The sequence below is a fragment of the Trichosurus vulpecula genome, chromosome 4, assembly GCF_011100635.1.
Source record: "Trichosurus vulpecula isolate mTriVul1 chromosome 4, mTriVul1.pri, whole genome shotgun sequence".
Taxonomy (NCBI): Eukaryota; Metazoa; Chordata; class Mammalia; order Diprotodontia; family Phalangeridae; genus Trichosurus; species Trichosurus vulpecula.
The window spans coordinates 208,306,629-208,319,750 of NC_050576.1; the positions used below are offsets into that span (position 1 = coordinate 208,306,629).

Here is a 13,122-nt window from a genome sequence, read left to right on the forward strand (position 1 = left end):
ATTTATCCCTTATTCAGAAACTAGAGAGCCAAAAGAACAAATGTGGTATTTGTCTTTCTTGTGGAATATTATGTCCAGCCAACCATCTGTAAATGCTATCTCTCTGCAAATGACAGGAGGAGAAAAAATGGACCACAGTCCAAAAGTCATAGCCCAAATTACGTCACTTTGGCTGCTTGATTGAAATCAGATATTAACCTCTTTCAAAATCCAATCAGAATAGGAAGTATTCAATATGGGCAAACATGAAAATATTTTGTGAAGGAAAGGACTTTGAAACTTCCAAGATCTAAAGAGACTGGTGGATTAAAAGTATTTCAGGATTCCTTACTCTGGCTTTCCTGACTGTAAGTTAATCTCCATTTCTTTTGTTTATTTTATAAAAGTGCCTGTAATGCTTGGTTTTGGGGTAGTAGGTACTACAAAGGGAATCAACTAAGTGAATGAATGCTCTCAGCCTAAGTCCACTCATTATAAGATCTCTGAATACAAAATGTAAAAATAAATTGTTTATAATTTTAAGTGGTTTGAAATTTTTTATCATGTAGACAAAAATATATGGATTTTATATAATATGTGGCATATAATATACATATATGTAATAGCTAAAGTTTTTTGATTTCTATCTTCTTATTTTAACATATGCAGACAAAGAGTGTGAAGAATATGGGGATAAGATGAGATTTGCTAATGAATAGCCTTAGAGGATTATGTTCAAAGCACATTAATTCAAATTTGAGCTAATTTGACATTATTCCTGGTTACTTTTCATCTTGTCTTTTTAACCTTTCTATTCGAAAAAAGGAGGATTTGCAAACTTTTGGCCAAGTTGCTTCTTCCTCATGAATTTAAAGATACTGGGAGGAGAGTTTGCTGAGGTCCAAAGAGACTTTTTCTACACAGAACATTTAGGGAAATAGATAGATAGATGATAGACACAGGCAGACAGATGGATATATAGGGAGACAGATGACAGATGTTTATCTATAGATGTCTATACAGAGACATAGATAGATAACAGATAGATAAATTGATAGAAAAGTAGAAATTTTTCTATGTCTGGTTCTCATTATCATGCTACAAAAATTTAGAGAGTAGACCATCATTATTCCTTGAATATGCAGTATCCATTTAATCTAAAGGAGAAATTTTTAGAATTTTTGTCATAGAGTTTTTATTTCTAGCAGACATTATTATCTCTTCAGCTGGTAACTGATTTGTCATTGCTAATGTAATTTAGAGGACTGTAAGGTCCAGCTCAGGAATATCTACCTAAAGACATAAAAAAATCTCTGAATAGGAGCTCATTAAAATAGAAACCACCTTCTAAAGTAAAATGACCTGAATTCATTATTTTGGCTTTCACGCAAATGTGTTCTCCTGATGTGTTCCCAGAGGAAATGTTGGGAACTTTGAACACATACTTGTGGAGGATAATTAGCTCTTTCAGAGCACAAGTTCTGCCTCATTCATTGCAACACTAAATTATGAAATAATTGACAAAGCCCAGAGTACTTTGATCTTACTGGACATTCAGAAGGGTACTGAGTAAATTCCACTTGAATTTCACTATTCTCTTTCCTTTAGTCAACAGCTATCAGAAGTAAAGGAGAGATAGAGAGACAGAGAGAAAGAGAGAGAGAGAAAGAGAGAGAGAGAGAGAGAGAGAGAGAGAGAGAGAGACAGACAGACAGAGACAGAGACAGAGAGACAGAGAGAGAGAGAAAGAGAGAGAGAGACAGAGATAGAGACAGAGACAGACAGAGATAGAGACAGAGACAGAGACAGACAGAAACAGGGAGAGACAGAGAGAGAGACACACACAGAGAGAGAGAGAGAGAGAGAGAGAGAGAGAGAGAGAGGTATGAGAGAGAGAGATGAGAGAGAGAGACAGAAGAGAGAGAGATGGGGGGAAGAGAGATTGGGGCTAGATATATTGATGGGGAGTCATCTGTGAGGATATGATCCTTGAACTCATGGGAACAGATGAGATATCCAAGAAAATCCATGTAGAGAGGAGAGAGAAAAGAGCCTAGGACAGAGGCCTAGAAAACACCCCCATTAATGGGACAGGAGATAGAGGATGATCAAGCAGAGGAGACTGAGGAACAGTCAGATGGGTAGGAGAACCAGGAGAGAACGATGTCAGGAAGCCAAAGGGGGAGAAGGTGTCCAGAAGAAGAGTGGTGCCCCACGATATCAAAAGCTGCAGAGAGGTCAAAGAAGAAGAGGCTTGAGAAAAAGCCACTACATTTAGCAGTCAGGAGATCGTTGGTAACTTTGGAGAAAGCAGTTTCGGTTGAGTAGTGTGGCTAGGAGCCAGATTGCAAGTGACTGAAAAGTGAGTGGGTAGTGAAGAAGTTGAGCTAGCCAGTAGCGTAGATGCTTCTTTCTAGGAGTTTGGCAATCAAAAGGAGGAGGGATAGAGGATGATAGCTTGAGCGCACTGTGAGGGGCAAGTGAAGATTTCTTAAGGATGGAGTACAGTACACCTGAGCAAGGGGCAGCTAGGTGGAGCAGTGGATAGAGCCCTTGGCCTGGCGTCAGGAAGATGAGTCATCCTGAGTTCAAATCCAGCCTCAGACACTTAGTAACTGTGTGACTCTGGGCAAGTCCTTAGCCCTGTTTGCCTCAGTTTCTTCATCTGCAAAATGAGCTGGAGAAGGAAATGGCAAACCACTCTAGTATCTTTGCCAAGAAAATTCCAAATGGAGTCACAAAGAGTTGGACACAACTGAACATGACTGAACAACAACATCTGAGCAGACAAGCAGGTGTTTGTTGGCAGCCAGTAGAATGAAGATTTTGCACACAAATATATCATAGCATGTATATTTCTATTGGCTCACACATATGTACATACATATTATATATACAATACATATATAATATATATACATACATATATAATATACAATGTTTTAAAGACACATTTATTTGTTGGGGAAGGTCCTGGAGGAAAGAGGAGGGGAGAGGATGGAGGACATAGGTAAGCCATGGAAGGGGGAATGTCAGTTTCTTCTCTAGAGCTAGAAGTGAAGGAGGAGGGAATGGGTGAAGATAGATTTTGAGGTATGGAGCAGGGGAGAAAGGATGGATCCTTTTTCAGAAAAGGAGTCCAGGGCATCTGCTTGATAAAGAAGCCTGGATGGGAGGAGGCTCTAGGGGCCTGAGGAAAGAAGGAGAAGGTTCAGAACAACTGCTGAAGAGGGTGAGATAGTCAAAGAAGAGTAACATTTCTTCTGTTCACCATTGAGGGCCCAGTTGAAAGGGAACCACCAGAATTTGCCAGGTCCCAGTTGAGAGCAAATGACTTAATTGCCATAGTGGGATGACTTCCTTCTTCTAGGGCTGAGCAGAACTGAATCTCAGAAGTGGTAGAGACTTGGGTGTCCATCTAGTCCAACTCAGTCCTTCAGAGGAATCTCTTGTACAACCTATCTGATAAGTAGTCATCCAGCTTTTTTTTTGAAGCCCTCCAGTGAAAGGAAACCCCTTTGAGCTAGCTAGTCCATTCCACTTTGAGGTAAATTTCCACATTGTTAGAATATTTTTTTTCTTAACTCAAGCTTAACTTTAGTCAACAGCTATCAGAAGTAAAGGAGAGACAGAGAGACAGAGAGAAAGAGAGAGACAGAGAGAGAGAGAGTCAGAGAGAGACAGAGAGAGAGAGACAGAGATAGAGACAGAGACAGAGATAGAGACAGAGACAGACAGAAACAGGCAGAGACAGAGAGAGAGAGAGAGAGAGAGAGAGAGAGAGAGAGAGAGAGAGAGAAAGAGAGAGAGAGACAGACTAGTTAGTGAATATTGACTTCTTTGACAGTGAGGAAAAGGAAATCGCTGTTGTTCCCATTCTTTGTGCTCCATCTAAATTTATCTTACATAAAATGTCCTATGGTAAAAATAAAATTTTTAGAGGAAATGTCAAATTCATTAATGCTTTCAAGGAACTGTTTGGCGAAATCCCTCTATTTGAGGTACTGAAATGTCTTAGAAAAGTTGATGAGTAAACAACTTTATTTTAGTATAAATATGACTCAATTTTTTCTTTTTCATGAACTTCTACACCCCTGCCACCACTGAACTTATTTCTCACTAAATTTGTTTCTTCTTTTTTTGTCCCAAACAGGTAAAAAATGAGTAAAAGAGAGATAAGTATATGTCAGCAAACTCGGGCCCTTCTGTATAAGAATGTCCTTAAAAAATGGAGGATGAAAAGAGAAAGCTCATGGGTATGGTTCAAAATCTATGTCCTCATATTTGGCATGGGAAATTATACCTCTCCAGATAGTCTGAATTCTTTACAGTTGTCCATTAACTCACTTTATAATGAGCATCCTAGATTATGCCATTATTTCCACATGCTGCCGAACAAGGCCCTAGTCATAATTTAAAATATCACAAATAAAGGATATTGAATCACTGAAAAATAAATTGGCCATAAAGTAGGATAGAAGTTCTCCCCATTTTGATGTGTGTGTAAGTAGAGGTGTGATTTTCTTCAGTATATTCATTACTTTCAACATGCATGGAAATTCCTACACTAATGCATATGTAGTTCCTCCTTCCATAAGCTTCCAGGGACCAATGAGATCGCTCCCTGGAGGGAATTAAGAGATACACTGGGTATTAATTTATCTATAGCTTCCAGTCATGGGCCTGGTATTTATGTGAACCCAGATCTTCAAGGCTCTACCTTCTATACTTTACTATCTTTCTCTGAATGATTAATCTTTGCGTATCTCATCAAATTATTCCATAATGCATAAGCCCAGAACTTCAGGGCCTGCAACAGCAACCACAACATCCACCACAACAACCAAATTATAATCAAACTGAAATTTAATCTTTGTTTAAAATCAATATTTTATAATTGAGAAAAGGTAGATGTAGGCTCTGTTGCTCCCACTCAAATACATTATGATTAAGACAATTATAGGAGGGATGATCTATTGAAAAAGGCTGAACAGCTGAGACTAAAGGAACAGAGGGGTCAGGGTTGGTTGTTTTTTTTTTGCGCAGGGGGAGGCAGGGCAATTGGGGTTAAGTGACTTGCCCAAGGTCACACAGCTAGTAAATGTGTCAAGTGTCTGAGGATAGATTTGAACTCAGGTCCTCCTGACTCCAGGGCCAGTGCTCTACTCACTGCACCACCTAACTGCCCCAATGGTTGGGTTTTTTTGTTTGTTTTTATAGTGATCACACATTTTGAAAGCATAATGTATTTCTTTTCTAATATTATGCAAATGAGTGTGAAGGCAGTACATAGAGTAATGGACTTAGAGTCAAGAAGATTTGGGTTTAAATTGACCTCAGACACATTAGCTGTGACCCTGCCCAAGAAATTCACTTAATCTCTTTCTACCTCAGTTTCCTCTTCTGTAAAATAGGGATAATAATAGCACCTATCTCTCAGGGCTGTTGTGAAGGTCAAATGAGATAATAATTCTAAAGCACTTATCACAGTCCCTTGCATATAGAAAGTGCTATGTAAATTTTAGCTATTATTATAATTTTTAAAACATTTTGAAAACCTTAAAAGCTTTATATGTCTTTGGTTTTAATATTATTATATAAACCTATCCCCAAGGGTTGTTGTAAAGATAAATTGAGAGAACATTTATAAAATGCTTTGGAAATTTAAAAATGCTAGCTATTATTTATATTGATGGAGAGAATATCTACATTAATAAGATTACAGATTCATTTATGTATTGATGTATGCTGTAAATGATGACAAAATAGAATTGTTAGCATATTCATTGATCCTGATGCCCTTATTACCATGTTAAGTTTAGAATCCTAGGGTTTGGTCCCTGTGACAAGCAACTATAGATATTTGTAAATAGGTATATGGGCATGAGTGTGTGTATACATACACATATATGTACGTACATATGTCCATATATGTATGCATATTGTGTATCTGTCTCTATTTCTATCTTTCTTTTTCTGTCATCTATATCTCCTATAGTACCAGTTTCTGTATTATATTATGTCTGTGTCTACATCTCATCACAGAAAGGCTATAGTAAAAAAAAAAAAAGAAAAATGCAATAGTCCAGTTACTTGTGAGTAATGGACACAAATCATGAAATCACCAATATTCTGCATCAGAAGGCACTTCAGAGGCCAAAGAGTCCAATCCATATCTGAACAAGAATCTTCTACTACATATTGGACACATGGTCATCTAGCCTTTCATGAAATGGCTTTTGTAATGGGGAGACTCTACCACTCAAGGCTTTCCATTTCACTTTTGAATAGTTCTTCTTCATCAAGCCTAAATCTGTTCCTCTATCACCACTACCTGTTGGCCCTAGTTCTGTCTTTTGAGCCCTGCAGATAACTGATAGAATATCAGAGCTAGAAAGAGAACCCAGAAGCCCTGTATTTAAAAATCATTACCCAAACAGGAAGTCCTCTAAACATTCTTAGGAAGTGGTGTGTAGAATGAGGGCTCAATCTTTCTTGTGTGGCATAGACCCCTTTGGCACTCTGGTAAAGCTTATGGACTCCCATCTTAGAAGAATGTTTTTAAATGCATAAAAACAACATATATAACATCACACATGGAGCCAATTATATTGAATACAGATATTAAGTTTTTTTAAAAAAAAACAAATTCATTGGCCTTACAATCCTACAGTTTCCTTGGTGATCTGTGGATCCCAGGTTAAAAACTCTTGCCCATAGAATCTCTCTACTTGAAGGCCTCCAGTGATGGCAAACTCACTGCTATGAATCAGCTTGTTCTGTTCTTTTGTGCTGTGAAATCGTTTTTTTTCAGTTGTGTGTATGACTCTCTGTGATCCCATTTGGAGTTTTCTTGGCAGAGATACTAGAGTGGTTTTCCATTTCCTTCTCCAGCTCATTTTTCAGATGAGTAACTAAGGCAGACAGGGTTAAGTGACTTGCCCAGGTTCACACAGCTAGTTGGTGTCTAAGGACAGATTTGAACTCAAAAGATGAGTTTTCCTGACTCCAGGCCTGACACTCTATCCACTGTGCTGCCTAGCTGCCCCATTCTGCTCCTCGACCACTCTAATTTTTAGAAAAGTTTTATTTGATTAATCCAAAATAAAAACCAATGTTTTAAATCTCTGGAACGTCCACCCACTGCTCCTTCTTCTGCTCTTTGAGGTCAAGTAGAATAAACATAATTCCTCCTCCTCAAATACTTGAAGACAACTGTCATGGAGATAGGGAAGACTGGGTCCACAGCATTATGATTTGGAATGCCTAAGCAGATGTCAATCAGAAGTATGATGAAAACACACTGAGCTCAGTTGTGGGACTCAAATTCGAATCCCAGCTCTTATCACCATCTGGGTGATACTACCATCATCTGGGTGATCTTAGGCAAGTCATTTAACCTTTATAGGTCTCAGTTTCTTCATATGCAAAATGAGGAAGTTGGACTTTGTAATTCTAAGGTCCCTTCAAGCTCTTGATCTATGATACAATTTAAGAATTTTAGAACTGGTGTAAAGAACTACTAATTCTCATTCTCCATGTCAAATAACTTCTGGAGTACTGTGTCCAGGTTTAAAAACACTAAACTTCTCTGTGAAGGATAATGCAAATTGGGAATGGACAGGAAATATAAAGGGCAAAGCAAAAGTCAAAATGCTTGAAAACCACTTATTTTGAAGATGAAGTAAAAGCATTTTTATAAACCATAAAGTATTGTATATTGAGTCTTTATCTTTATTGCTTTACGAAAGAACATGTTTATTTGTGAATTCTTAGTCATAGGGATTATATGTCCTGAGTCTGAAGATTAGCCTTGAATCATATTGTGTTTTCAGACTTGTAGATGACATGTATTTAGACTTGCAAGGGCCCCCAGAGCACTTCTAGTGCAAACTCTCTTTTTAGAGAGAAGGAAATTGACATAGAGCAAAATGAAGTTATTTGCCCAATTTCCTACAGGTAGTAAGGTAATGGAGCTAATATTTGAACCTAGATCCTCTGACTCCAAATCCATGTTCTTTCTGCTACACAATGCTGCCTGGCCTTTGTTATTGTTCTGTACTACATCTGTGTCTGTCAATGTGTTTGTCTTGGAATGTTAACCCCATGATGACACGAATCTTTTCTAGTTTTCAACTGATTTTTGCCTAAAAATACTTGATTTGGAAGTAAGGGCACAGGGGGAATAAAATAGGTGCTTTATAATCACTGACCTCTTTGTGGCTATATTTATTTAATTCAACAAACATTCTAATTGATTTCTCTTTTCTCTTTTGTCATATAGGAGTGGCTCAACTCTTTTTTTATAGTTCTTTATTTGTACTTAGTTTCATCGATTTTTGATGTTGTTCAGATTCCTGAACTGCCTTCTACAGACCTTGGACGCATAGATGCATTTAATGATTCTGACTTTGTGGTTGCATATACACCCATCTCCAAAACAACTCAACAGATAATAAATAAAATAGCATCCACTTCCTTTATGAAAGGTATGTTCTCTACCAGCCTCATGGGAATACCTGACATTATTTTGGTTATTACAAAAGACACAAATGTTTAATGTAGGGTTCAATATAAAATACATTATTTATATAATTTCATAGGTGTTTTATTATTTGCAAAATCAGGTTATATTTGTACCCAACAAAAATTGGTGCACATCTTGCCTCAAATCCCAACTAATTAAGTACAGTCCAATTTAGGGAGTTCAGTATTTCAAAAAATTCTCTCTTCTGATTTTCTAAACTTAGATTTATGGCAAAGGAGGACTAATAGACCTACAGTTTCACATCTTTGAATTTGGGTTTGGCATTCTTGCTCAATCATAGGTATAGATTTAATAAAAACACAACATTTACAATCCCTACCTGTTGCAGGAAAAGTTCTAATTTGAATAAGTGGCTATATTCCTTTTTTTTCTTTTAAAAGAGAAATGTCAGAGGAAGATTTCAAATCGTATTCCACATATTAATTTCTAAATGACAGAGCACTTCAATGGGGGCTATAACCATCCTTATCTCACTGTCCGTAGTGGGCTAACAAAAATTCTAAAGAAAACAAAAACATGTCATAGCCAATTAGCCAGTTGGCCCATTTCCTTCTCTCTTTGGGTGCTTAGATTTGTGTTTTGTGTCATGTAGAAATGCTATGAGAATACATAGTTTTTCTGGTCTTATAAAAACCTATACCTATCTGACAATGCTTGGCACAGTGCCTGGGTTTTAATTCATGTTTATTGACTCATAGATGGAAATTTAAAAATGTTCCAAATTTCAGATCCACCATATTCTATTTGAATGAATTTGTTACAACTGAGTCAAATGCTATGGAATGTTTATGTGCTCATAACTGGTTTGTAATTCTGGCAGGGTAAAATACATCAGCAATTTTTTCCTATAACGCTTTCATGATAGGGAAAGGCTCTCTGCTTTTGTCTGCAAACTTGAACTCCCTGTACTAGCTTTATTTCATAGTGAGAGACTTGTGAAGAGATAGATGTTCAAAAAGTCACCTAATAATCATCTGCAGTTTTTTTCCCTTCTGTATGGCAGGAATAAAAGTATTTGGAGTCCTAGATCAAGAAGCCATAGAGGTAATAATTGGACAAAACAGGACTGAAATTGTGGGTATCATCTTTCATGATACTTTCTCATATGAATTGAAATTTTTTTGGGGACACAGAATTCCACCTTTTGAGGAACATGAAGACCATGGAGGTAATTTTCCCATGCTTGAAAAAAAAAGTAAGCTATGGAACGCTATAGATGGGTGATTGGAAGAAGGCAACATAGGATAGAGAGGGCATGATGTATATCCCATTTCAGATAAGTTTTTATAAAAGAAAGAATGGCTTCTTTTTACTGGGTAACTCTCAACAAACAAGTCGTTAATGGAGTGGTTTTGTGTGTGTGTGTGTGTGTGTGTGTGCGTGCGTGTATTTTCACCCTCCCAGCTTCTTTACTTTCTCTTTATATGGATAGACTATGAATAGGGACTGAATGTGTGGTTTCTTTGTATAGAGAATTCACTGTCAAGGAAATTCTATCAACGCAGGTCAAAATCTTCTCTGCAACTTAGAATCTTAGAGCACTGAGAATTCAACTTGCTCAGAATCACATAACCAAGATTTATCATAAGTAGGAATTGAACCCAGGTTTTCCTAGTTTTAAGGCAAGCTCCATTGTTTCATGCTACCTCCCTGTCTGTTGGTCTGTCCATCGTTCTCTGTGTGTTTGTCTGTCCTTCTCTCTTTCACACACACATACACACACATATTTAGATGGATGGTCTATAATTTGTATCCCAGATTTGATTCCATCATCTGCCCTCCAACGTCATCTGCATAAATCTCCTCTTCCCTCCCACCCCGCCTCCCCCGGTTCTGAACTTTCCTGTTTCTGTTTAGGGCACTGTCATCCCTTCAGCCACCCAACTTCACAATCTTGGTGTCATACGACTCCTTATTTTCTCTCATGCCACACAATCAATTGGCAAGTCTAGCTGATTCTACCTCTGAAATATCTCTCGTAAATACCCCCCTTTTCAACCATCTTTCAGGCTCCCATCTTGTCTTGCATGGGCTATTACAATAGCTCTTTAATTGTTTTTCCTAAGTCTTTCTGCACTCCAATCCATCATTCACATCTGTCCAATTGATTTTCCTAAAGCACAGATCTAATTATCATATCACTCACTCAATAAACTCTGGTGACCCCCTATATTGACTCTAAAATCAAATATCATTTTATCTTTTTCTCTTCTTTTAAAAAAATTCTATTTTGTGTTACTTATACAGAGTATACAATTATTAGTACCATAGAACATATATATATATATATAATTTATAAATAAGAAAATATATATATTCTGGAGGTGCATGCTCAAATATTTTTACTTATATGGTTGCGTGAGCAAAAACATTAGAGACTATTGTTTTTGAAAATGATTATTTTCTTCTTTTGAATTATGCCTGCGATGGCTTTGCTAAATGTAGCATAAACTTCTGCTCAATGGTGAGGCTTCGTTCAGTTTTTTCAATGGATTCTGAATTTTGAGCCCATTAAAGGAGCTAATTTTATGCTCTGCTATTCTTCCGATCTCTCAGATTCATGATCTTAGCATTGTCCTGAATTCCTTGCTTACTCTCACCCCACATTTATTTTATCAGAATAAATTCTTTATCAAAGTAACTATGTAAATATAATCTTTATAACTGTAGTACAATTTAGAAGCTATATTTCAAAGAATTTAGAACCATACATGGGAAATATGTGATGTTTAACTATCAGGATAAACATTATTAGGGGCATCTAGGTGGCACAGTGGATAGAGTGCTGGGCCTGGAGCAAGGAAGACTCATCTTTCTGAGTTCAGATTTGGCTTCAGACACTTACTATTGTGTGACCCTGGGCAAGTCGCTTAACCCTTTTTGCCTTAGTTTCCTAATCTGTAAACTGAATTAGAGAAGGAAATTGCAAACCACTTCAATATCTTTCCCAAGAAAACCCCAGATGAGGTCATGAAGTGTCAGATACGACTCAAATTGGCTGAACAAAAATGATAATCATTATTATCTATTGCTACATAGCTTAATCTAATGTTATCATAAGGGGCTGCTCACAGGAGGCCCACCGTTGTCACACAATACTTGGGAACCAAGGAGACTCAGTCATTTGAGGAAAAAAGTACTGTTTGGAGGCTTTACATGGACAAACCATTTGTTTCAGAGGCAGGATGCTTTGAAAAAGGCTTCTGAGGAAGATGAGGAGAAAGAAGTAGGGGTAGCAAACATCTTAAATGCTGGTCTTCCCTGCTGGGAAGTGTAGACATTGAAGTTTCCCAGGAGGTATTGCTAACAGCCCTAACTTGCTCCTTCTTCCTTCTAGTCTCTGAAAATGAGATGGTCCTTTTCCTACTCCACGTGAACTTCTTGCTCCCATCCACCTCTGTCTTCTACAATAGATTCCAACTTCAGCCATCCCTTCCTCTAATCTTAAACTTCTCCCTATCTGTGAGGTCCTTCCATATACCTTCAAACATTTCCAAGACTCTATCTTGCTCAAAAAGCATTCACTTGTTCCTATCATCCCCTTAAGCTGTTATCCTATATTTCTCCTCCTTTTCTCAGCTAAACTCCTAGAAAAACCTTTCTATACTTAGCCTCCATTTTCTCTCTTTCTCATTAACTCTTTGTAATCTGACCTCATCGTTCAAATGAAACGGATCTCTACAGTTGATTGATGATCCCTAATCAACAAATCTGATGATTTTTTCTCAGTTCTCATCCCTCTTGACCGATCTGCTGTATTTAAAATTGTTGAACACCTTCTCCTTCTGTATCCTTTCTCCTTTAGGGCTTTTCATGACACTACTTTCTCCTGATTTTCCAGCTATCTAATATCTTCTCAGTTTTCTTTGCTGGCTCATTATCCATATCATACCCTGGCTATGGATGTTCCCCAAGGTTAGTCTTAGGCTTTATTCTTTTCTCTTTGTATATCAACTCTCTTGATTACCTCATCAACTCCTATGTGTTTAATTTTTCTCTCTCTATGGGTAACTGATAGATATATATTATATGTGGTATGTGCATATGCAGGAATATATATATATATGTATATATATATATACAGTATCTGTACACATGCAGTATATATGCATATATATGTATATGGATGCTTGTACACACATATGTGTATGTATATATGTATACATATATTAAATGCCACTCTAGGTGGAGAGAAGAGATGTAGCTAAAGATGGCAAGAAAAAAAGCATAATATAGTAATTTTCACCCATTCCAATAGATCCAAATGCTTCTGTTCTCAATAGCATTATATGTATCCTATGTCATCATAGTTTGTGCTTTTCATCTTGTTTAAAGTTCATTGTTATCGTCATTATCAAGACCCCAGAAACTTCAGATGTGTACTTGAAAATTATTGGATTTCTGGTTTTGTTGCCTTTCAAGCTGCCATGAATGCTGCTATTATAGAAGTAAGTGTATAATTGAAAGATTCTAAGAATTAAGGCAAATTAATAATGTGAGGTGCATTGGGATATTGACACAGGTGCTTTAATAGTGTAGCATGCTTGTGAATGTAGAAGACTAAAAAATTAAAAACAATAAATCAAAACATTTTC

At 37.1% G+C, this 13,122-nt stretch overlaps 1 protein-coding gene across 4 annotated transcripts in view; it reads left to right on the forward strand.

The window, feature by feature from the left end:
• Positions 1–216: 216 nt before the first annotated feature.
• Positions 217–13,122, forward strand: part of LOC118847715 (ATP-binding cassette sub-family A member 9-like) — a 122,642-nt gene continuing 109,736 nt past the window's right edge. Inside the window, exons 1-5 of one of the 4 annotated variants that reach the window (XM_036756316.1) lie at positions 217–347; positions 4,133–4,235; positions 8,264–8,468; positions 9,531–9,695; positions 12,863–12,975. In XM_036756316.1, the coding sequence (XP_036612211.1) occupies positions 4,140–4,235; positions 8,264–8,468; positions 9,531–9,695; positions 12,863–12,975 (579 nt within the window). In that variant the 5' untranslated portion in view covers positions 217–347; positions 4,133–4,139. Of the gene's footprint in view, positions 348–4,132; positions 4,236–8,263; positions 8,469–9,530; positions 9,696–12,837; positions 12,976–13,122 lie in introns of those variants that run through there. The other 3 variants (XM_036756314.1, XM_036756315.1, XM_036756317.1) reach the window with 3 other exon arrangements.